General features: G+C 43.4%; 1 protein-coding gene across 14 annotated transcripts in view; it reads left to right on the top strand.

The window, feature by feature from the left end:
- TNRC6B (trinucleotide repeat containing adaptor 6B) overlaps positions 1–25,468 on the top strand; it is a 212,332-nt gene that overhangs the window by 90,349 nt on the left and 96,515 nt on the right. The window contains exons 1-2 of one of the 14 annotated variants that reach the window (XM_073326951.2): positions 5,151–5,697; positions 12,237–12,384. The exons of 11 other annotated variants lie outside the window; for them this stretch is intronic. In XM_073326951.2, coding sequence (XP_073183052.1) covers positions 12,287–12,384 — 98 coding nt within the window. In that variant the 5' untranslated portion in view covers positions 5,151–5,697; positions 12,237–12,286. Of the gene's footprint in view, positions 1–5,079; positions 5,698–12,236; positions 12,385–25,468 lie in introns of those variants that run through there. 2 more of the 14 variants (XM_073326903.2, XM_073326979.2) reach the window with 2 other exon arrangements.

A 25,468-nucleotide genomic window follows, 5' to 3' on the forward strand; every position in this document is an offset into this window, starting at 1 on the left:
GGGCTTCCCACAGGATCGAGCCCAGGAGTTTGCTATTTTGGTGGAAGAGGGCAAAATGGTGGCGAGCGGTAACCTTCCGATGGCCTGGAAAGCTATGGACTCTGCAGCCAGGGTAGTCACCTCTGCGGTGGTCATGAGGTGCAGCTCCTCATTACAGTCCTCTGGGCTGTCCCAGGAGATGCAGACTACCCTTCAGTACCTCCCGTTTGAGGGAGCCAGGGCTCTTTTCAGAGCTGACTGATGCACGGCTTCACGGCCTTCAAGACTCCCATGCCATCCTCCGTTCCTTCGGCTTACACACCATCCAGTAGACTAGAAAGCACGTTCCGTCAGCCTCCGCCTCCGTCAAGGTCCTGGCGTGTTCCCCAGTCCAGCTTCTACAGGAAGAAGGACAGAGATAAAGGATTTAAATGGTGTCACTCTTCGTCTTCCTGTTCCTCTGCCCAGTCTGGTTCTTCCAGAGCCCAGGGAAGCCAGAAGCAGGCATTTTGAGGATGCGCCTGGGGATGGTGCCCCAGTCACTTCCCAGGATCCACCTCCCTGCTCTTTCCTCAACCGCCTGCACCCCTTCTGGTCAGCTTGGTCGCGGCTGACTTCAGACTGTTGTGTGCTCGACATAATATCTTCAGGCTACATACACCCTGCAGTTCGTGGCTGACCCTCCCTCCCAACCCCCCTTCCCTGTCCCTTTTCAGGGACCCTTCTCACAAGCTGCTCCTTGTTCAGGAGGTCGAGAACCTCCTATGCCTGGCGGCGATGGAGGATGTCCCTCCAGACTTGAAGGGGGCGAAAGGGTTCTACTCCCATTATTTCCTAATCCCAAAAGCAAAAGGGGGCCTCAGACCCATTCTGGATCTGCGCTGCCTCAACATGTCTCTAAAGAAGTTACTTTTGCATGGTCTCTCTGGCCTCCCTTATTCCCTCTCTGGATGCGGGAGACTGGTACATTGCCCTCGGCTTGAAGGATGCATATTTCCATATTAACATTTTCCCGGGGCACAGGCGTTTCCTCAATTTTGGGTTGGGCTACTGCCATTTTCAATTCATTGCACTGCCCTTCGGTCTTTTGTCAGCCCCAAGAGTGTTTACAAAGTGTATAGCGCCTGTGGCTGCTTACCTGAGGCATTGAGGGGTGCAAATTTATGTCTACCTTGATGACTGGCTGAAAAAGGGCTGGTCCCAGGATCAAGTGTGGCTTCACCTATTGAGACCTGGGGCTGTGAATAAACAAGAAAAAATTGATCTTAATTCCAGTACAATGCATAGAGTACATTGGTGGGGTCTTCAACTCTACTCAGGCCAGAGCCTTCCTCCCTGAGGCTCTGTTTCAAGCCATGGTGGACCTGATCTTGTGCATGCAAGCCCACCCTCACCACCGCTCAGACGTGCCTGCGATTGCCTGCACTTACATGGTCTGGGACACGTGGCTCTGCCTCAGGCCCCTACAGGCGTGGCTGGCGTCGGTCTAATCTCCAACAGACACAGCGTGGACCATATGGTCAGGGTCCCAGACCACGTACTGTCGTCACTCACACGGTGGCAAATCCTTCATTGGTGTTGGAGGGGGTTCCCTTTGCGGCTCCTTCCCCGTTGGTGACCCTCATCTCTGATGCCTCGGACCTGGGGTGGGGAGCCCACCGTGGCGATTTCAGCATGCAAGGTTGTTGGTCAAGTCATGACCGCTCCCTACATATCAGTGTTGGGGAGCTCAGAGCAGTTCGCCTGTCCTGCAAAGCCTTCCTACCTAACATAAAAAGCAGGGTGGTCTAGGTCCTGACGGACAACACAGCCCTATGTTCTATATCAACAAGCAAGGCGGGGCTAGGTAGTCTGCCCTTTGCCAGGGAACCCTCAAGCTCTGGAACTTCTGTGTACAACAGGGCATCCATCTCGTAGCCGCACACCCCCTGAGGCCAGGAATGCTTTGGCAGATCACTTCATCAGGACCTTCTTGTCTCGCCATGAGTGGTCCCTCCGTCCGGAAGTGGTCAGCTTTATCTCCCAGAGGTGGGGATCTCCCCAGGTGGACTTGTTCGCATATGGGCAGAACAGAAAATGCCCCGTTTTCTGCTCAATTCGGGGGATCGACAGAGGCTCCCTGTTGGACTCTTTTCTGTTCCCGTAGTCAGAGGCTCTGTTGTATGCCTTCCTTGCAGTGCCGCTAATTCAGAGTCCTCATGAAAATCAAATAGGACAGGGCGAAGATGAGCCTAATAGCACCGGCTTGGCCATGCCAGCACTAGTTCGGCACACTGCTGGACCTCTCGGTGTCTGCTCCGTTAACAGCTGGCGCTCAGACTGGACCTGCTGTCCAAAACCACGACAGTCTTCTACATCCAAACCTGGCGATGTTGCACCTGACAGCTTGGCTGCTGCCTGGTTAAATGCGGAGGAGCAGGAGTGCTCAGTCGTTGTCCAGCAGGTCCTGTTGGGCAGCAGAAAGCCCTCCACCAGAGCGATCTACCTAGCCTAACGGAAGCGGTTCACTTGTTGGACCTTGGATAAAAGGTATTCAGCCCAAGTGGGCCTCGTTACAGTTGATCCTGGACTACCTTCTGCATATCAAGCTGCAAGACCTATCTCTTTCATCTATCAAGGTCCACTTGGCTGCTATTTCGGCCTTTCGTCCGCCACTCGAAGGTAGGTTGGTTTTCGCCTAGGACATGACTGCCAAGTTCCTCAAGGGCCTGGAGAGCCAAACGAACACCACAACAAGCAGGTGTTAGTTCCCCAGCCGGTGAAGCATTCCCTAGACTGGTGGAAGGTTCATCACAATGTAGGGATAGGAGTTCCTTTTCTTCAGCTGATGCCAATGATAACCATAACCATGGATGCAGGGATAGTTAAGTCCAAAGCAGTTTGCGAAGAGCTACAAAGGGATCTCACAAAACCGGGTGACTGGGCAACAAAATGGCAGATGAAATACAGTGTTGATAAATGCAAAGTAGTGCACAATGGAAAACGTAATCCCAACTGTACATATAAAATGATGGGGTCTAAATTAGCTGTTACCACTCAAGAAAGAAATTTTGGAATCATTGTGGATAGTTCTCTGAAAACATCCACCCAGTGTGCAGCAGCAGTCAAAAAAAGCTAACAATGTTGGGAATCATTAAGAAAGGGACAGATAATAAGACAGAACATATCATATTGCCTCTATATAAATCCATGGTATGCCCACATCTTAAATGTTGTGTGCAGATGTGGTTGTCCCATCTCAAAAAAGATATATTGGAATTGGAAAAGGTTCAGAAAAGGGCAACAAAAATGATTCGGGATATGGAACAGCTTCCGTATGAGGAGAAATTAATAAGATTGGGACTTTTCAGCTTGGAAAAGAGATGACTAAAGGGGGATGTGATAGAGGTCTGTAAAATCATGACTGGTGTGGAGAAAGTAAATTAGGAATTAATTTAATAAGGAACTGGAATTAATTTGCAAACTGGACACCATTAAATTAGGCTTGAATAAAGACTGGGAGTGGATGAGTCATTACACAAACGAAAAACTATTTCCCTGTGCTAATTTTCCCCCCTACTGTTACTCACACCTTCTTGTCAACTGTTTGAAATGGGCCATCCTGATTATCACTACAAAAGTTTTTTTTTTTTCTCCTGCTGATAATAGCCCACCTTGGGGCTATTAGAGTTGGTATGGCAATCTCCATTTTTTCATGTTCTGTGTGTGTGTGTGTGTGTATATATATATATATATCTTCCTACTGTATTTTCCACTACATGCATCTGATGAAGTGGGCTTTAGCCCACAATAGCTTATGCTCAAACAAATTTGTTAGTCTCTAAGGTGCCACAAGTACTCCTCATTCTTTTTAAATAAGGAAATATTATTTACTCCTTCTCATAACACAAGAAGTAGGGGCCACCAAATGAAATTAATAGGCAGCAGGTTTAAAACCGACAAAAAGAAGCATTTATTCACACAATGTAGTCAATCTGTGGAACTCTTTGCCAGAGGATGTTATGAAGGCCAAGACTATAATCTCTAAGACTTAGTCTCTAAGGTGCCACAAGTACTCTTGCTCTGTTTGCTAGAAGCTGGGAATGGGCGACAGGGGATGGATGAATCACTTGATGATTACCTGTTCTGTTCATTCCCTCTGGGGCACCTGGCATTGGCCACTGTTGGAAGACAGGATACTGGGCTAGATGGACCTTTGGTCTGACCCAGTATGGCTGTTCTTATGTTCCTGTTTCTCTGCCTCCTCCCCCCAGAGCCCAGCACGGGGGCAGACACTTGCACCCCTTTACACTCAGAGCCCAACTGTGGGGTGCTCCCCAGCCCAGACACTCACATCCCTTTGTCCCCAAAGCCCAGTCGCAATCCCCTGCCAGTTCAGACACTCGCACCCCCTCCACTCCCAGAGCTGAACCGTGGCCCCCCTGCCAGCCCATACACTCGCATCCCTTCCTCCCTGAGAGCCCAGCTGTGGCCTCCTGCCAGCCCAGACACTCTGCACCCCCTCCTTCCCCAGAACCCAGCTGCAGGATGCCCCCCAGCCCAGAAACCCACTCTCCCTATCCCCCAGAGCCCAGCTGCGCTCCCCACCCCAGCCTCATGTCCTCTCCTCCCAGAGTCCATGGATCCAGAGGGAGAAACAACTTGATGCTGGGTCCCAGGCTTCTCCAGCTTGGGATATGAGACAGTTCAACATAGAACAAGAAAAGGGCTAGATTGTTTAGGAATTTGGAGGGGTGCGCTGTTTACTAATAAGTTAGAGTAGGGTGTGTATGTTAATAGAAAATAAGCTTTATTCAAAGTTTGGAGAAGTGTCTGTGTCTGGTTGTGTCCCACGTTTCTCTCCAATCCTCATCTGCTTGCTTACCTGCTGCCTGTTCTTAGGCTGACAAATAGCTGTCTGGAACTGCTGATATGTAGGGGCTCAGTTTTGAAGTGGTAAAGGTGTGTCTCTTAGTGCTGGTGGCAGTATTTATTACTGCGTAGTCTTGCATTTGTAAAGCCAGATGGGGCCTTCCTAAAGGGACACTTTCTCTTGCAGGGGTGTGGGGGGGGGGGAGGGAGCAGACAGCAACTGCTGGGGCCATGTGCACCTAAGTCCAGTACAGAAGACTGAATATTGTTGTTGGAAACTTAATTTTTGCATTTCATGTCTTATAACTTTTCATCGGTGCAAGCTTAATGTTACATTAACATGATTCACTGGTTTAATTTGTATCTAGTGTAAAAAAAATCCAACTATGCTTTTATTTAGTTCTGTCCCCAGATATACTGGATAAAATCTTGTTTCTGTGTACTACTTTTGCATGATAAATAGATGAGAAGTAATGCAGATGGAAAGTATGCTACAGCAGCATTACACTATTGAGGGAAAGCTGCGCACTGCGAAGTAGTCTTTTAGGTGCAAAAAAGGCTGCTTTCCCTTTAAGATTGTAGCATTCCACCCTCCTCTTCCTGATTGACAGCCTGCCCCAAGTCACATGACCTGCCTCTATTTGAAGGTCACAAAAAGCTTCTTCCTTTAGAGAGACAGAGGGGAGAGAGAGCGCAAGAGCGAGAGAGTGAGTTCAAGCCAAAATGGCCGACAGAGTCTCTGCTCGTTTCTGAACATTTAAAATTGAAAAAAACATATACAGAAATCATTCTTGGATCTCTTTTCATTTCCATTTCTACCTTGTATGCCTCAACTCGCTGGATTTAAGCACTGCTGCACTTTATGAGGTTAGTAGTATCTTTCAGCTATTTTTTTAACCTACCGATAGATTGTATGTGGATCAGGTCTGACCGTTTCATCTGTGGTGTTGCATGGCGATGTTTGTCTGGCATAAACACTTGCTTCAGACGATTGTGAATCATTGAGCTCTTACATCTAATGGACTTTGACAAGATTTTACGATTTGAAAAGCTGTGGCAGAAGTGTTTTGAAAAATTTGAAAGGGTTTGATTGCAATTTAAATACATTTATATGCAAATTACATAATTTTTCTGTTTTCCAAACAAGCGAGAGTGCTAGGGATTATTGAAAATCCTGTGTTGTTTAAACAGGCTCTCCCTCCCCCCCCCAGCGATTTTCTCCCCCAAGAACCTGAAGCTCTTAAATCTGCTGCAAAAATTTGCATAAATATAAATGGGTTTGCATTCTTTCTACTGCTAGGGCCGACAAGGGGAGTGGGGGACGAATGTTTTTACTAGGCCATACTTGCCATAAAGATGTAAAACCTAAAATGATGCATCAGTACGTTTTAAATATTGGGGTTGGGGAGTGAGTACTGGGAGATTTAAGATTTGGAGGATTCCTGTGCTTGAAAGCCTCCTGTGCAAAATGTGCTTCAGTGCTCATCCTCTCTTGCATGGCTTGCGCTCCTCTTTTTTTTCTCTGTCTCGTGCCCCCGCTCTGCAACCAGATGTGTTTTTATTTTGGTCGTAGTTGGGACCAAATGGTACTGCCCCGTAAACATGGCATTTAGAGTTCAAACCAGTCAGTCGTGCTAGCTTAGTCTCAGTTTAAAAGTAGTCTTTCCTAACCCCCTGCTCCCTGAGGGAGCTCCCCTTTATTGCACATCACAAATTTTAGTCCAAAAAATTTTTACCAAACCTTTTTTAAGGTATTTATATACACATCTGAGATATGGGACTATAGCTTTTTTTTTTTTTTTTTTTTTTTGCAGGATGTTTGTTTCATATCCAATAGGAAATGACCATTCACATACATATTAAGACATGCAGTTCAAGAGCTGTCATCTTATTCTAAATCTTCTTCAAATTTTGCATTGTTGAAAATTAAATCCGAATTGATTTTTACATCTCCTCTAGAACCAAGCAGAAGAGTAAAGGGAAATAACTGTAAATCTTGCTTTCTGGGAACAGCCCCCTCCCCCTGCATTGTAAGAGTGTGATGTAATGCTCCTTTTCGTGGAGTGGAAGAAATAAGACAAAGTAGTTTTTGCTGTGGTCGTGTACGTTCTCCCCCAGCTCCCTTCTTTCTGAGAGGCCTTGTACTCTGTGTGTGACATATTTTTGTAGTCGGCTGGTTAGGCAGCAGATTACTGTAGGGACAATCACATCCAGTTAATCTGAATCCATTTTCAGACTCTAATTTAAAAAGAAAAAATCTAATTATATTCAACAAGTCAAGGATGAAAACCTCCTCTAATAGGGGATCACCATGTATGTCTTTTCTGAGCCCACAGCTGCATGGTCAGAGCACAAACTGAATAGGCAAACCTGAATGTATTTGACAGAAAAACATCTTCATTTTTTCTGGTTTCATTCCAGTACATTATCGCATGAGACTCCTGGGATAGGAGACCGTTCAAAATATAACAAGAAAAGAGCTAGAATGTCTAGGAATTCGCAGGGGCAGGCTGTTTAGTAATAAGTTAGAGTAGGGTATGTATGTTCATTAGGAAAATAAGCTTTATTCTGAGTTGGAGGAGTGTGTCTGTGTCGCTAAAAATTGTTTTACTTTTGGGGTTCATTAGGGGGTGGATGCTGATGGATAACCTAGTTCAATAACAAAGTAACCCTAAGTGGAAGAGAATGTTAATGAACTGAAGGTGGATTCCATCTTCTGCTGTGTAAGAATCTCCTCTAACTGTGACCTGATGCTAAAAGATAGGGAAATATGGGCTTAAATCTGTTTTCATTAGCATGGTCTTGTGGGCTAATGAAGATATTACTGTAATCAAAATCCAATTAATACACCTGTTGCTTAGGCCAATTCAACTAGTCTTTCGTGAAATATGTAAAAAAAACATTGTGGAAATGTAATGATACTTTTTAAGTAAAAAATACCAACTTGAGTATTTCATATGGTATTTGTTGTGGTCATTGGATGGTTGGCCTTGGGAGGAAGGAGGAACATGGACTTGGTTCTGGTTTGCTAATGGCACTGGAGTTGGCCTTGTTTTTGCTGCATATTTTTATTTCACTTTGTTCGTTATGCCATTTGATAATGTGTAATATATACGTGTTACCTATCATGTGTCTAATTCAGCATGATAGTACATTGGTTGAAAAACAGCAGGCTGTTTTCCAGTCTTGACTGCTCTTCAGGACTGCAGTAGATTGGCCTGGATAAGACAAAAAGGAGCAAAATTTGGAAGTAGCAGTGTCCACAGCACATAAGATGTGAACTCCTGCCTAGGTGTACGTCCTTGAAGGTACACTGTGAATACGGGCTTTAAAAGGGATTTTCTTTTTCCTCTGGACAAACATGAACGGATGGCAATGTAAACCTTTTAAGTGTTTTCACCAAACAGGACCTAGAATAGGATACACAAGTTACTTTGCAAGCTGCAAAATCCCAGCCACCATGTTGGAGTCTTACTTCCAGAGGAGAGAGGAAACATATCAAACTTTTACTGGTGTGGGCAGGGGAATTGACCTGGACAATTCTCCATATTGTTAGTGTTCAAATATGCTTTTGCAATACAAAAGGAAAATTTAAAATTATTTCAGGTCAATCTGAGGGAGTCCCCGCAGGAGGCATACATCCAAGGTTTCAGCCACAAGCTTGTGTACTTAGTAGTAGCATTTTTTTTGGAATTTGAGGTTCACCATACTTTTTTTTTTTTTTTAAAGTGGTGGCAGTGTCTACAAAACTCTCTCTCTGTTGGTCATTTATTGACATTCCCTTTTTAATTATTGCAGATATCTGCAGCAATTGGAAAGTCCGTTCACAAGACAGACTCACAACTTTAATAATTTAATGATTTTTTGGGGGTAAGGGGGGCAAGGGGGCAGGGTGAAGGAGGTAAGATCAGGTTTCAATGAATTTGGACAGTGACACTAGTGGTTTTGAACATAGCAAAAATAAATAAATTAAAAACCATTTGGTAGGCCTCTTCTGCTGGCAACTTTTTCTTTCTTTACTACTGTAAAGGATTTCCAAGACTCTGCTGCTTAATTGAGGAAAGGAAGTGTGCTGCTTCCAAAAGAGTCAGTTCAAGTTGGCAGGAATCTGTTGCCCATCCTCAGTGTCTTCAACTTAGCAAAGCTTCAAAGAGAGATACTTGCAAGTGGCTGGCTGAGACAAATCTTCATTCAAAACTCTATTAGGGGATTATGCATGGGTGTTTGAATCTCATTTTTGTAGCCTGCCTAAAAGTTTGTAAGTTTAGTGTGTACTCTTAAAGACTAGGGGCCAGATTTTTCCCAGTGGGAGTTAGGCAGCTAGGTACTCTTAAATCTCAAGCGCCTCGGTGCCTAATTTCCATTGGGAAAAATCCAGCCCATAGTCTTTAGGGTATCAACACTGCTATTAAAAACCTGCTGGTGGCCCATGCTGGCTGACTCGGGCTCAGGGGCTGTTTAATTGTGATGCGGATGTTTGGGCTCTGGGACACTGCAAGTTGGGAGAGTCCCAGAGGTCGGGTCCAGCCTGAACCCAAATGTCCACACCACAGTTAAATAGCCCCATAGTTCAGTTCCTTGCACTGGCCAGCCGCAGGTTTTTAATGCAGTGTAGACATGCCCAAAGAGAGAGAGACAAACCTCATGGTCCAGTTGCTAGCAGAAGAGGACTTTTTTAAAGCACCTAGGTGCCTAATTCTCATCAATTTAAATGAGAGTTAGGTGCTTTTTGAAAATCCTACTAAGGACTTAACTTGCATTTTTAAGTGCTTACATACATTTTGAAAATCTGGCCTTAACTGCTGAATTATAGTTCAATAGGTAGACATTAACGTGTGTTGAGGTGAATATCCAGATTTACTGATCTGAAAGATTAAAAGAAAATGTTGAGTATTTACTTCATGGAACAATAAATATTGATGATCACTGAAGCCTGAAGTCAGAGTTTTATTACATATACTATATCCTGAATATTTAAATCAGAACTATGTGCAAGTCTCTTCATGATCATGAAATTCTTAAGGGTAATAACAGGTTTCAGAGTAACAGCCGTGTTAGTCTGTATTTGCAAAAAGAAAAATGCATCTGATGAAGTGAGCTGTAGCTCACGAAAGCTTATGCTCAAATAAATTGGTTAGTCTCTAAGGTACCACAAGTACTCCTTTTCTTTTTAAGGGTAATAGGTTTTTAAAAAATAACATTTTAAATAGGAATAGAGTTAATGTCCAGAAAAAAAAACTGACTTCCAAGCCAATTGGAATACAGTCAGTTTGATGGGTTAACTTTGTTCTAAATCTCAGTGTTGATCTTTTGAAGTAGTAAGACATTAAGAACTTGGTGATTTATCACATGCCTTTTTTGAAAATGACGAGCTAAGATGTTCTTGTATGGTATGTAATAAATCCAACATTACTCATCTCATTTTTTTTCTTTGGGGTGCTGTTGCTGTTTATTATTATTAATGATTATATATTATTGATCTTAGTGACCGAAAACTAGCTATCTGAGGTCAGGTGTCTTAATTGCACATAAGACTAACTGGTTCCCTTTTTGGTAGTTCAAAGTCAGAGGCCAAGGACTGAATGGTCTTGGAGACAAAACTTTCATCTCATTCATAGTGATGGTGGTGGCATAACAATGTTTAAGAGACATTTTTGGAGGTATTGAGTGGCTCTTACACAGCCATAACTGGTTTCCTATTCTGTTGGCAGAGAACTTAAGGCCCAGGTATGAACTGGAAGAGCTGGGTTCCAGTTCCGCCTCTACTATAAATTCTGTGTGCTTTTGAGCAAGTTAACTTTATGTGCCTCAGTTTCCCCATCTGCAAAATTAAGAGGTACATTATTTATAAAGTGCTTGAGAACCTAGGATGGAAAATACCATAAGTACAAAGCACTTATAGAAGTTAAAATGATAATATTAAATTGGGGGTAGATTCTATAAATTGAATTTGAGTTTGCAGTGCACTGTGGTCATAAAAAGGCAGTGCAGTGTTAGGCTGCAAATACATAGTTACATGCTAATAGGGAGGTAGTTCTCTTTTCTAGATGGTGTTTGTGAGTCTGCCTTTTGAATACTGTAAAGTTCAGACTATTTGAATAGCAGAAAGGTGATGATGAGCTGGAGGGAGTTAAGAGAAGAGTCACAAAAAATATAGAAGAGACTGATCTAGCAACAAAGATTTAAAAGATATATAGCGGGGCAATAAAACGATATAATTAAACCTACAAGTAGTGAAGTGTATAAACTCTAAGGGAGCAATGAATTGTTTAGCCAAAGTAAAAATATCAGGAAACAATTTGTAACTGTGTTACAGCTGATGACAAGGCTGAATACTCTATAGTTAAGGCTATTAATCTATTCCCATAATAACCCACTATTTTCACATGTTCATAACTTAGCAAAGCGTTTATGGCTTATTACAACAATCTGTTTTCCACTAACCCCCCATTTTGTTCTATGACTACTGGGTTGTTAAGGGGCCATTTCACCTTGAATGGTCCCTTAGAATATGTGCTAACTACTTATGGTATAAACTATCTGTTTGACCTTGTATTTAGCTCTGACACTCAGATTACTTTTCTCAGACTTGTGGAAGAGCTCTATGTAGCTTGAAAGTTTCTCACTGACAGAAGTTGGTCCAATAAAAGATATTACCTCACCTACCTTGTCTCTATAATAGCTCAGCATGCACATTTTGATATGATATTGTCAGTGCTTTGACTCTATGAAATAGTCGGAGTGAAATCCCTTTGTGTGTTTGAATTAGGTTTTCTTTCCCCTCTTCATTTCTCCATTTGTCTTAGGTTCTAATTGTATTTCAACTATTCTTTAAGTACTGCTACAGGAAGAACATTTGAAACTGGAAACGTGGTAGAGACTTGGTTCTCAAAGAAGAGTAGTGCCTTTACATGTTGTGGGTGGGTTGAGAAGCAGGAAGGGGATAAAAATAAAATTGATGGAAAAATCATTTCATAAGATTTTATTAGCGGAGCTTAGTAAGGCACCACCTCTTTGTAATGTCACAGTAGCCTTTGGCCCCAATCCTGGACGTGCCTAAGTATGTGCACAACTTAATACACACGAGTAGTCCCACTGAAAATCAGTGTATAAAATTTATGCATGTGCTTATGTCTTTGCAGTTTTGGTGCCGTGTTATCTGCTAAGCCTGACAGACACATATCCAGCTGTTTGTTGAGAGTATGCAGTTTTGAGTGTTCATTCTTAATCTTTCCCTGTATGCTATATAGGATGTTGATCAGGTGGTTTTGCAGTTTCTTTGAGTGTGTGTGGCGTAATCTCTCAGCATATATCCGTATAACCGTGTTGCTCAGAGGTGTGAAAAATCCACACCGCTGAGTGACGTAATTATACTGACACCCGCCCCTTCCCCCCCATATAAACAGCGCTTTCTCGACAGGAGAGGTGGATTAACTACAGACTGGAGAACATAAGAATGGCCATACTGGGTCAGACCAAAGGTCTGTCCAGCCCAGTATCCTGTCTATCGACAGTGGCCAATGCAAGGTGTCCCGGAGGGAGTGAACCTGACAGGTAAGGATCAAGTGATCTGTCTCCACCCTCTGACAAACAGAGGCTAGGGACACCATTCCTTACCCATCCTGGCTAATAGCCATTAATGGACATAACCTCCATGAATTTATCCAGTTCTCTTTTAAACCCTGTTATAGTCCCAGCCTTCACAACCTCCTCAGGCAAGGAGTTCCACAGGTTGACACTGCACTGAGTGAAGAACTTCTTCCTTTTATTTGTGTTAAATCTGCTGCCCATTAATTTCATTTGGTGGCCTTTAGTTCTTATAATACGGGAACAAGTAAATAACTTTTCCTTATTCACTTTCTCCACACCACTCATGATTTTATATACCTCTATCATATCCCCCCTGAGTCTCCTCTTTTCCAAGCTGAAAAATCCTAGCCTCTTTAGTCTCTCCTCATATGCGACCCATTCCAAACCCCTAATCATTTTAGTTGCCCTTTTCTGAGCCTTTTCTAATGGCAGTATATCTTTTTTCAGATGATGGGGCCACATCTGTGCGCAGTATTCAAGATGTGGGCGTACCATAGATTTAAATAAGGGCAATAAGATATTCTCCGTCTTATTCTCTATCCCTTTTTTAATGATTCCTAACATCCCATTTGCTTTTTTTGACTGCCGCTGCACGGACATCTTCAGAGAACTATCCACAATGACTCCAAGATCTTTCTCTTGATTAGTTGTAGCTAAATTAGCGCCAATCATATTGTATGTATAGTTGGGGTTATTTTTTCCAATGTGCATTACTTTACATTTATCAACATTACATTTCATTTGCCATTTTGTTTCCCAATCACTTAGTTTGGTGAGATCTTTTTGAAGTTCTTCACAGTCTGTTTTGGTCTTAACTATCTTGAGCAGTTGAGTATCATCTGCAAATTTTGCCTCCTCACTGTTTGCCCCTTTCTCCGGATCATTTATGAATAAGTTGAATAGGATTGGTCCTAAGACTGACCCTTGGGGAACACCACTAGTTACCCGTCTCCCTTATGAAAATTTACCGTTTATTCCTACCCTTTTTCCTTGTCTTTTAACCAGTTCACAATTCATGAAAGGATCTTCCCTCTTATCCCATGACAACTTAATTTACATAAGAGCCTTTGATGAGGGACCTTGTCCAAGGCTTTCTGGAAATCTAAGTACACTATGTCCACTGAATTCCCCCTTGTCCACATGTTTGTTGACCCCCTCAAAGAACTCTAATAGATTAGTAAGACATGATGTCCCTTTACAGAAACCATGTTGACTTTTGCGCAACAATTTGATTGTCTATGTGTCTTAAAATTTTATTCTTTACTATTGTTTCAACTAATTTGCCCGGTACTGACGTTAGACTTACCAGTCTGTAATTGCCAGGATCCTGCAGAGCCCTTCTTAAATATTGGCGTTACATTAGCTATCTTCCAATCATTGGGTACATTAGGCTGATTTAAAGGACAGGTTAAAAACCATAGTTAATAGTTCCGCAATTTCACATTTGAGTTCTTTCAGAACTCTTGGGTGAATGCCATTTGGTCCCGGTGACTTGTTACTATTCAGTTTCTCAATTAATTCCAAAACCTCCTCTAGTGATACTTCAATCTGTGACAATTCCTCAGATTTGTCACCTACAAAAGACAGCTCAGATTTGGGAGTTTCCCTGACATCCTCATCAATGAAGACTGAAGCAAAGAATTCCTTTAGTTTCTCTGTGATGACTTTATCATCTTTAAGTGCTCCTTTTGTATCTTGATCGTCCAGGGGCCCCACTGGTTGTTTAGCAGGCTTCCTGCTTCTGAGATACTTAAAAAAACTTATTACCTTTTGAGTTTTTGGCTCGCTGTTCTTCAGACTCCTTTTTTGGCTTTTCTTATTACATTTTTACATTTAATTTGGCAGTGTTTATGCTCCTTTCTATTTACCTCGCTAGGATTTGACTTCCACTTTTTAAAAGATGCCTTTTTATCTCTCACTGCTTCTTTTACATGGTTGTTAAGCCAAAGTGGCTCTTTTTTAGTACTTTTACTGTGTTTTTTAGTTTGGGGTATACATTTAAGTTGAGCCTCTATCATGGTGTCTTTGAAAAGTGTCCATGCAGCTTGCAGGGCTTTCACTCTAGTCACTGTGCCTTTTATTTTCTGTTTAATTAACCTCCTCATTTTTGCATAGTTCCCCTTTCTGAAATTAAATGCCAGTGTTGGGCTGTTGAGGTGTTCTTCCCACCACAGGAATGTTAAATATTATTATATTACGGTCACTGTTTCCAGGCGGTCCTGTTATAGTTACCTCTTGGACCAGATCCTGTGCTCCACTCAGGACTAGATCGAGAGTTGCCTGTCCCCTTGTGGGTTCCTGTACCAGCTGCTCCAAGAAGCAGTCATTTAAAGTATCGAGAAATTTTGTGTCTGCATTTTGTCCTGAGGTGACATGTACCCAGTCAATATGGGGATAATTGAAATCCCCCACAATTGTTGAGTTTTTTTTATTTTGATAGCCTCTCTAATTTCTCTTAGCATTTCATCGTTACTATCACTGTCCTGGTCAGGTGGTCGATAATAGATCCCTACTGTTATATTCTTATTAGAGCATGGAATTACTATCCATAGAGATTCTATGGAAGATGTGGATTCATTTAAGATTTTTATTTCATTTGATTCTACATTTTCTTTCACATATAGTGCCACTTCCCCCTCCCCCTCCCTGCACGACCTGTTCTGTCCTTCCCTTATGTTTTGTACCCCAGAACGATTGTCTCATTGTTTGTTGCCACTCCACCAGGTTTCTGTAATGCCTATTATATCAATATGCTCCTTTAACACGAGACACTCTAGTTCATCCATCTTATTATTTAGACTTCTAGCAATTGTGTACAAGCACTTTAAAAACTTGTCACTGTTTATTTGTCTGCCCTTTTCTGATGTGTCAGATTCTTTATGTAAATGTTTCTCATCTGATCTGGCCCATACTTTATCCTCTTCCATCCTCTCCTCCTGACTAAAACCTAGAGAATCTCTATCAATAGACTGTCCTCTAAGAGAAGTCTCTGTTCGATTCATGTGCACCTCTGCAGCAATCAGCTTTCTCCCATCTCTTAGTTTAAAAACTGCTCTACAACCTTTTTAATGTTAAGTGCCAGCAGTCTGGATCCACTTTGGTTTAGGTGGAGCCCATCCTTCCTGTATAGGCTCTCCCTATCCCAAAAGTTTCCCCAGTTCCTAATAAATCTAAACCCCTCCTCTCTACACCATCGTCTCATCCACGCATTGAGAATCTGAAGCTCTGCCTGCCTACCTGGCCCTGTGCGTGAAACTGGAAGCATTTCTGAGAATGCCACCATAGAGGTCCTGGATTTCAGTCTCTTTCCTAGCAGCCTAAATTTGGCCTCCAGGACGTCTCTCCTACCCTTCCCTATGTCATTGGTACCTACATGTACCACGACCACCGGCTCCTCCCCAGCACTACACATAAGTCTATCTAGATGCCTCGAGAAATCCGCAACCTTCGCACCAGGCAGGCAAGTCACCACACAGTTCTCCCGGTCATCACAAACCCAGCTATCTATGTTTCTAATGATCGAATCTCCCATTACTAACACCTGCCTTTTCCTAATGACTGGAGTTCCCTCCCCCAGAGAGGTAACCTCAGTGTGAGAGGATACCCCAACATCATCTGGAAGGAGGGTCCCAACTATGCGAAGGTTTCCCTCTGTTTCCGTTGACTGCCCTCCTTCTCTGGGCCTTTCACCCTCCTTAACAGCGCAGGGGCTGTCTGATCGGAGGTGGGACAAATCTACAGTGTCCCGGAAAGCCTCATCAACATACCTCTCTGCCTCCCTTAGCTCCTCCAGTTCTGCCACCCTGGCCTCCAAAGCCCATACATGGTCTCTGAGGGCCAGGAGCTCCTTGCACCAAATGCACACATACGCCACCCGCCCAGCAGGTAATCATACATGCTACACAGAGTGCAATAAACAGGATAGCTCCCACTCTGCTGCTGGGGTTCTACCTGCATTCTCTACTACAGCTACCTAGGTTAATAAGGTTTTTGTTTAAATCAAGAAGTTTTACTATAGTTTAGTTTAAAGGTTTTACAGAATGGCAAGTGTACCTCACCCCCTTTCCACTCCCTTCTTGAAACTCCCTGATAGCGGTCCCTGGTCGCTTGCTCACTGCTTTATAGAGCCCTGGCCTTCTTGATAGCCCCACCACCTGACTAAGGCTCAGCCAGTGAACAGAGGCTTCTAGATTTCAAACCTTTGTTTAGAAGCTCTCGGCTTCCAACTGCCGGCCACAGCACACGATTCTTCAAACAAACAGGGAGACAAACACAAGCTCAGCACACAGCAAGTAACCCCCAAACACAAACACACACTACAGACAGCCACTTACCCAAAGGGTCCCGTATTTGCTCCTCCTTCACCTGGAGAACTCCCTCTCGAAACTCCCTGTTAGCGGTCCCTGTTTGCAAAACGTAGGAGTGTCTTCCTTTAAGTGCTACAGCGGTACAGCTGCATCAGTGCTACTGTGTGATGCAGCATTTTAAGTGTAGACCTGTCCAGAGACAGGGACTGCTGCTTTCCCTCAAAAGGGACAAGCAGTTCAACAGTAATGTTTTACACGAAGAAGGTTGCAAAAGTCTCATTTGTATATAATGTATGTGTATATAGTCTTGTGTTTATAGACACATGCATTAGTATCCTCTAAAGGCACTGCATTAAGTCAGGGACAGTAGAAAACCTCTGTTGCCAAAAAAAAAAAAAAGTGTATCCTTCAGTAGTAGTTTCTGCAAACTTTGTTGCTTTCTGAAATTTTTGCTGAATTCTAAGCTTTTTTTTTAAAGTGACGAAGAAAAAAGCTTTTCCTGTAATGAATGTATGGTAGTAAAATATAAATTGATAGAAAACTTTCCATCTAAACAAGAACAGCATCAAAGATTAAGATGTACTTTACTCATTTCAGTAAGGTGTGAACTTCACAGCCTACTTTGGATAAATTTAGATGCTAACATTTATTAGGATAGACAGTTTATTTACCTTTTTATTAATACACAAAATTAGAAATGAATTTTTTTTAAAAAAAATCCTGTTCATGTACTGTGATGTTTACTCAGGTTAAAATAACAAATCATGGAATACAGCAGCATAATTTTCTTGGTCATTTTGCTTATACATAGGTACTTTTGAAATTTTTACCCCTAAGAGACTTACTGGTTTAAGTCTCTGAGACATAAGCTCCAAAGTCACATAGGCAGAAATGTTATCTTCTGTTTTTATTTCATTTTTTCCTGTTAAAATATGCAGCTGGTTATATTGCTTTTTATAATTAAATAGTATTCTATAAATTGTTCTAGATGTGCAACATGACAGAATTAATCTTGCTATTGGAACCTTAATCTTAGTGTTTGTATATTTGTTTGTGATTTTAATTGTGCAATTCTTAATGTTATGTTACATTCAATAGCCTGTGTTAATAATACTCTTTATAGCTATTCAAATATAGAATAATCTCTTTTGGGAAGTTGGAGGAGGCACTTAAAAATGTACTTGACAAAATACTAGAGCATACACCATGAGGCCCAATCCTGTGTTGATAGATGAATGGACAAGGTCTGATAAGACTTGTTACTAAGTCAAAATTCAGTATGATTGTGCTCTGCTTTTGTAGAACAGACACTTTTGAATGATAGCTCATTTGATCACAATATACAGCTGAAGCCCAGTACTTTATTGTAGTGAAATGTCTAATTCACTGAAGCGTTGCAGTAAACCTTCAATAGTGCTACGTGCCCTATTGGAGAGGGTATGATTTTAAATGGAAATGAAGGCTTTTGCCTTTATTTGCTTCATCTAGATGTATAAAGAATGATAGTTTTCCCTTTCTCAATATACAATTTTTGTGCTGCTTTTTTAAAAAAAAAATCATTAATGTCAAGTATTGTCTGTCTTCCTAAAAAGGAAGGAAGGTGTGTATTAGATCATCCAGCTCTTCTGTGAATCCCTAGAGATTTTTTCTGAAGTGTTCTAGTTAAAAAGATGTAATATATTAATAGTCTGAATAAAAAACATTTCTGCTCTCCATTAGGTTTCACATCCTTGGTTCTTGAGTTGTCATAATCCTGCTCGTTCTCCAGTTGATTGTAGAATCTTCCAGGGTAGACAAGATTTAAATTTTTAATGTTTAACAAAAAAAAAAGGTAGAAAAGTTGTATAAATGAGGGGAGAGAGACACAGGGAATGTCTAGATTAGGGTATTCCATATTTTTAAAAAATTACACAAACTGTCTCCTGTTGGCATAGAGCATTTTCATGGGACGCACTATAGCAGCATTGGTGCAGCTGCACCGCTGTAGCACTTCTAGTGTAGACTAGCCTGTAGACATAGCCTGCGTCTATTGATGTAGCTAACATCATTTGGAAAGGTGGTTTTCCTACACCGACAGAGGAACTACTGTTGCATCCACATTAGGGGGTGCTATGCCAGCATAACAATCAGGTCTAGGCTTCATAGTGTAGACACAGCCAAGGTAAAACCATAATGAGGACAGTTTAGTTGTAGTTTTTAATAGGAGTTAGTAGGTTCAGATAAATACTAGAAGGTAGTCTGGGTTTTTCTTGACCTAACTCCTGTTAAAACTACAACTACCTTGTCTTCATTAGGATTTTACCTTGTGTTAGTTAATGTATGGTAGCCAGCACCTTTTTTGTAGTGAAGGTCTTCGTGTAGACTTAGGCAATGCCCGCCATTCCCCCTCTTAGCACATTAACTATCCCACTGTAAAATCCTAGTGGAGACAAAGTGCAGGTAACTTTTACTGTGATGTAGCTAGTAGAGTTCAACACTATTACCTTACTCATGCTGGCCTTGCAGTTGACCTCTTCTAACTACATCACAGTAAAAACTAGCTGTGCCTTTTCTCCATTAGGATTTTACAGTCAGATAAGTAACCTGCATTAGTTATCTTGGTGTGAAAAGATAAAAGGGGGCACACGCACACACAACCCACCCCCACATCACCTTTTTTGGCAATGAAGACACATCCTGATTTAAATTCCTTTAAAAAATAGTATTAGTTGGTCATGGTATCAGGGGACCCAGAACCAGGGGGAAGAGGCAGGAGGGCCATGCCCTGCCCTTTTAAAAGTGGGAGGGCCATGCCTGTTCACTTTTTAACATGGGCATAGTTTGGGGGGCAGGGGACTGCATTTTCTCCCCAAACTGCAAGCCTCAGGCATGCATAGAGCAGCGCTGTCAGGGGCTGTGCTTCGTGGTGGGGGAGCTGATAGGGTGATCAGCTCCCCCACTATGAAGCACAGCCCCTGCTAGTGGCACCAACCTTTTCCTGGTGGGGGTGCTGAGGTGGGCCTTTGCCCCCGCTTTCCATGTGACCCAGTTCTACTCAGTGGCCCCAGCCCTGGTCAGTGCACCCCAGGGGGTGGGGACATGGGCCGGGGGCTGCTCTCCGACCCCCCACCTAGGGTAGGTGGAATGTCCAGAGCTCCCAACAGCAGCCCAGGCTCCCTGGGCGGCTGTTACCACTGCTCTTCTCTGACTTCCAGCCTGGTCAGGGATAGAGTCTTGGGGGGAAGAGAAGGAGCAGGGGGCAGGGCCACGGAGTAGAACTGGGTCACATCTACTAAGGTTCCAGCGCTCCTGCATGTTATATTTTAGGTCTGGTCTACATACAGACTTGCACCAGTTTAATTAAACCAGTGTAAACCCCTGTTTGCGCATTTTTTGTTTGTTTTTTAAATTTAAAAGTAGCTTCTTAATCAACTAAAGGTAAGTTGAAATAAGAGTGTTCAATCTAGTCTTATTCAAATGTCTTAGATTAAACCTGTGCAAGAGGTCTTAGAATGTCTTAGATTAAACCTGTTTCACTAAGAGGGTGGTGAAACACTGGAATGCGTTACCTAGGGAGGTGGTAGAATCTCCTTCCTTAGAGGTTTTTAAGGTCAGGCTTGACAAAGCCCTGGCTGAGATGATTTAACTGGGAATTGGTCCTGCTTCGAGCAGGGGGTTGGACTAGATGACCTTCTGGGGTCCCTTCCAACCCTGATATTCTATGATTCTATGAATTCTACATGAGGACAAGCCCTTTGTGCATAATATTTTAAAATTCTGTAAATTTTATTTCTCAAAATAACGCTATATAATCACACCAGTTTCAATTGTTTTGGTAATTTATTTCAAAATACCTGTCAGCAAGTATGTCTGTAACAATACAAACATACACAAAATTTTCCCCCAGGAGTAAAGTGTTAAAGAGACCCCTACGACAACCCAGTTCCTATGTCTCTGCCCCCTACCATCCCAGAGCCCAGCTAGGGGGCCAGACATTCATATCCCCTACCCCACAGAGGCAAGCTGCAGGCTCCCTTTGCCCCCCAGCCCAGACACTCACCCTTCGCCTAGAGGCCAGCTGCGGGGCCCCCCAGTCCAGACACTCTCACCTCCTTCCCTCCCAAGCCCAGCCATGGCCACCCCCAGCCCAGACACTCACCTTCTACTCCCTAGAGCCTAGGGATCCAGAGGGAGAAACAGCATGATGCTGGGTTTCCTTCGCGCCACTGCCTCCTTCCTTCAGGGTGTGCTGCAAACTGCAGCTGCTGGGAACCATCCAGTTCCCTCCCACTCCCCCTGGCCTTGTCTTCTATTTGTGAGCTGGGCTTTGCTGGGTCCAGCGGCACCTAGTGGTGGCCAATATCGCTGCGGCCCATTTCGGGAGGGGAAGAATAATTTCTGCAAAATTCTGCATTGCACAGTGGCGCAGAATTCCCCCAGGAGTAAGAGAGTCTCTGGCACTTCTTCCTTTCTGGGGTAAAAACTTTGTTTGGGGTAGGTTTCTAAATTGTATAGGGGTTTTTGTGGTGGTTGGAGTGTTTTAGGTAGAAGCCTTTGGTCTGAAAATTTACAGCAAAATGAAAACTAACATTGGGCTCATCTCAGTGTTTAAAACCTTGTCAAGGATTAGTCAAGTCATTTTGACAACCAAAGGGAGTTCCTTCTCATGTGAAGCCTCTTTAGTCCCAGGCTCCAGATGTGAAGTAGGTTTTGCTTTTTCAGTAGCCACTCGGATCTTTCTGTCGTAAAGTGCCCTCTTTCTGAAAGTTGTTAATGTGGCTATGTGCAAATGCATGGTCAGGAATTTCTCCTAAGATATTACCACAGAGTCTGCTCTAGTGGCTAAAAAATCCCAAAACAAATACTTTACCCCTGGAAGTAATTTTCTTTTTAACAGTGGAAAATAACAGAAATGTCAAGTAGTTCCAAAAAGAAATCCAAGCATTGAAACTTTTTTTTAAAAATAAGTATTTTGCATTCCTGAGGGATGAAGTACTTTGGAGGGGAGAAGAGGTCCAGTGATCACTCAGCACCTATGATTTTGGTATGATGAGTAAGTAATACATCTCCCTGCCTGTTCAGGAGGAACTATTATTGAATGACAGTGATAAGCTTTGAAACCATATTTGAAACTTCTCACCACCATTAAAAAAAAAAAAAATTGGTGGTGATGTTAAACTGAACAATAAACGTGTGTCCTACTCCTGTGTTTTAGCCTGCAAGTAATTGTGCCAAACAGAAAACATTTTCTGCACCAGTTTCCCTTTCAGTTTATCAGTTGTTTTAGTTTTTATAAGTCCTCAGATCTCTTTGGTTGTGGCTTCAGAAGGCATTTGAACCAATGTCTGAGGGCTTTATTACAGAGGTTTGTGCTGTTTGTCACATTAACTTTGTTTTGGTGGTTCTTGCATTAAAAACAAAGCAATTGTCCTTATATTTACCTATATTATTAGTGGTTTTATTATGCAATAATTAAAATATATGGACAAATGTTACATAAACCAAGGAAGAAATGCTGCTGATAGAGCCTGTTGGAACAGGCATCAATATAGGATCTGCAGAGGAATTCTATTTTAAAGTGAAAATTTGTGATAAACATAAATGATACTCGGATATAGTGAGACCTGGACCATGAGGGAGCCAGTAGCAGATCCTTGATCCTGAGTTACTCAGCCCCATCACAGCAGTTCTGATTTGTGCCTGTGGTGGAGTAGGTGCAGTAGAGCTCTGTTCTGTCACATCCCCTTCCTCTCCCTATGCCAGAAGTGCATGGGGCAACTTGTGCAGGAAGCAGCAGCGCTGCCTCTGCCAGCTTTATGTTGGTGGAGACCTCCCCTACAAGGAGGAATTCTCTGCTGGCCCTTTCTGGCCACTTTACTTTGTGCCTCTTATGTAGCCCAAGTTGACTAAGGGCATGGCTATACTGGAAACATCAAAGTGCTCCCATGCATGAGCGCTGGGACAGAGCTCTCCCAGCGCTCCTGGTAATCCACCTCCATGAGGGGATTAGCTCAGAATGCTGGGAGCATGGCAATAAAAGTTAGAGTGCTATAAAATGTAAGTGTAGACAAGCCTGTCGTGTACCTGGGAATCCTGCCCTGTATCAGTAGTTTCAAATGTAAAATATTGCCTCTTGGGACAACTAATCATAATCTCATGACCTGTCCATTACAAAACCATGCTAAATCTCTTTGTAAAGTGATCAGCACTTTTGTCTAGTTAAAACAGTGTTAGCACAACTTGTTGAATGGTTTCTTGGAAAGATTGAAGTTTCACACTGAAAACACATGCAGGCATTGTAAGATGACAAATCAGATTCAAGATTTTGGTGTTTGAAGGGCTTTCCTTCTAGCAGGAAATCATCTCCCACACTGGCTTATGCATTCTAACCTTCTGTTTAATATAGCAACAAAGAGTTGAGCTGCTTTTACTCTGAGGCACCTTTCTTAAAGAGGATAGAGGGTTTATCTGAACAGATTAAAGGGTTACATCTCAGAATAGTGGGTACCTTATTATCCTGCTGGTAGCTGAAGAACACTTTTTTCAGTTAAGAAATAAATAAAATTATATATTTTACAGAGTTACTCTGCTGATGACTAGAAATGGGTAGAAGTAAATTAGGTGTAGAGGTCTCTGTAGGTCTATATATTATAAATAAACTATTGTCGTATGTAAAATAAACAAGGTTTTCAAAATGTTTAAGAAGCTTCATTTAAAATTAAATTAAAATGCTGATCTTATGCAGCCAGCCCCCTCAGCCCGCTGCCAGCCTGGGGTTCCGTTCACCTAGGACGGCAGCAGGCTGAGCGGGACCTGCGGCCGGGACCCCAGCTGGCAAGGGGCTGGCAGCCAGAACCCCAGACCAGCAGCGAGCTGAGTGGCTTAGCCCGCTGCCACTCAGCCCACTGTCCAGTCTGGGGTTCCATCCGCCGGCTCCTGCCAGCCCCGCTCAGCCCGCTGCCAGTCTGGGATCCCGGCCCTACCCACATAAAGTAGGTACCTACCTTCTCCCTGGTTGTAGCCTATTCTCTTCCTCTCTCTCGGCACTGAGCTGAAGGTGGGAGTGCACTGAGTACAGGGCTGGGGGTGAAGGATCAGGCTGGGGGTTGGGGTGTAGGGTCTGGCCAGGAGCTAGAATGAGGGAGGGGGCTCAGGGTTGGGGCAGGAGGTTTGGGTGTGGAGTGCTTACCTGGGCAGCTCCCATTTGGTGTGAGGGTGCAGGTGGGAAGGGGGGGATGCAGGAGGTCCTGTTTGGTGCTCAGGGTGGGGGTGGGAATGTGGGGGGTGCAAGAGTCAGGGCATGTGAGGAAGGTGCAGGAGTCAGGGCTGGGGTCATGGGGGGATGCAGGAGTCAGGGCAGAGGGCTGGGGATGTGGGCTAGGGTCGTGGGGGTGCTCCCTGCCCTGAGCAGCTCACGGCAGGGGGCTGGAGGGGATATGCCCTGATTCCACCCCTCTTCTCCGTCTCCACCCTGGAGCAGTGAGCGTGCTTCGGCTCTGCTTCTCCCCCTCCCAGTGCAAGGGCCATCAGCTTGGTGGCAGGGAGGGAGAGGAGGAGGGGCAGGAACCCAGCATGCTGGGGGAAGGAGCGGGGGAGGGGGGAGCTTGCCTGCCCTGCAGCAGCAGCTGCTAGGACCAAGCTTCTTCACCCCGGGTGAAGCGGGGGGCAGAGAAGAGCGGGGCGGGCAGGATTTTTAATGGCACGCTGCTGCCTGCCGGGGTCCCGGCTGCCGGCCCCGCTCAGCCCACTGCCGGCCTGGGTTTGACAGCGGGCTGAGCGGGGCCGGCGGCTGGGACCCGGCAGGCAGCAACGTGCCATTGTACCACAAGCAGCCCATGGGTTGAGAACCATTGGTTTAGAAGCATGGATTTGGTTCTCTTTGTCTGAGTGAGGTGTACGGCAAGTAAAATGTACCATTTTAAACAATAAGCTACCCTTCCTGGAAAGAGGGGTCTACAAAATGTTCATTCATCAAGGCATGAAAAATCCACTCTCAGAATTTAAAGGAAAGTTTGGCAAGTGGAAATGAGATAAGACATCAGTACTGCAGAAATTAAGGCTTGACTTTTTAAAAAAGTTGTCCCAAGGTTATCATCCAAATATAAACCAACACACTTGTGGTGGTGGTGGGAGCTTCAGCATTATTAAAAATATAGATGCTAAAAGCTGATACAAAAGATGGAATACAAGAACAGGGTAAGTACCCTTCTCAGAAGCAAGGGATGAAACCAGGCTCCGCACTAGATTGTTGCCCCTAGATCTCACTGGTAGGAGCCTTTTTTTTTTGTATCTGCTTCTGGCTGATAGGCCTCAGTCCTCTGCGAAGTTGGTGTCTGGTAACTTTTTCCCCCCAGGCGTCACTTCAAGTCGCTGTCTTTCTACAAAAATGTATTTCAGAAATATAATTCGTATTATAATTTAATGTGATGTTTGTTTTTCTTTTACTTTCATTGCCTCGAGTAAAAGAAACGGTACAGTGTATATATAGTAAGGAGGAAACTGAGCTGTGGAAACCCTGAGCTGGCATCTTGTAGCGTTGGCAGGATATAATGAATGCTTTTTTCCCACTTTCCTTTCCGCTTTAAAGGCTTTAAGAAAGAAGGAAATTGGTGTTTGAGCATAACAGTAGGTAAATTTTTCATGAGTATACTAAGCTGGTCTAATTTGGGTTAGTGTCTGGAGGGCATGAAATAAAATGAAGGGAAAAAATGTAGCTAAGGAATACTGTGCAGTATTAGTATTTAAAAACTGCTGATTTCCAC

The sequence above is a fragment of the Lepidochelys kempii genome, chromosome 1, assembly GCF_965140285.1.
Source record: "Lepidochelys kempii isolate rLepKem1 chromosome 1, rLepKem1.hap1, whole genome shotgun sequence".
Taxonomy (NCBI): Eukaryota; Metazoa; Chordata; order Testudines; family Cheloniidae; genus Lepidochelys; species Lepidochelys kempii.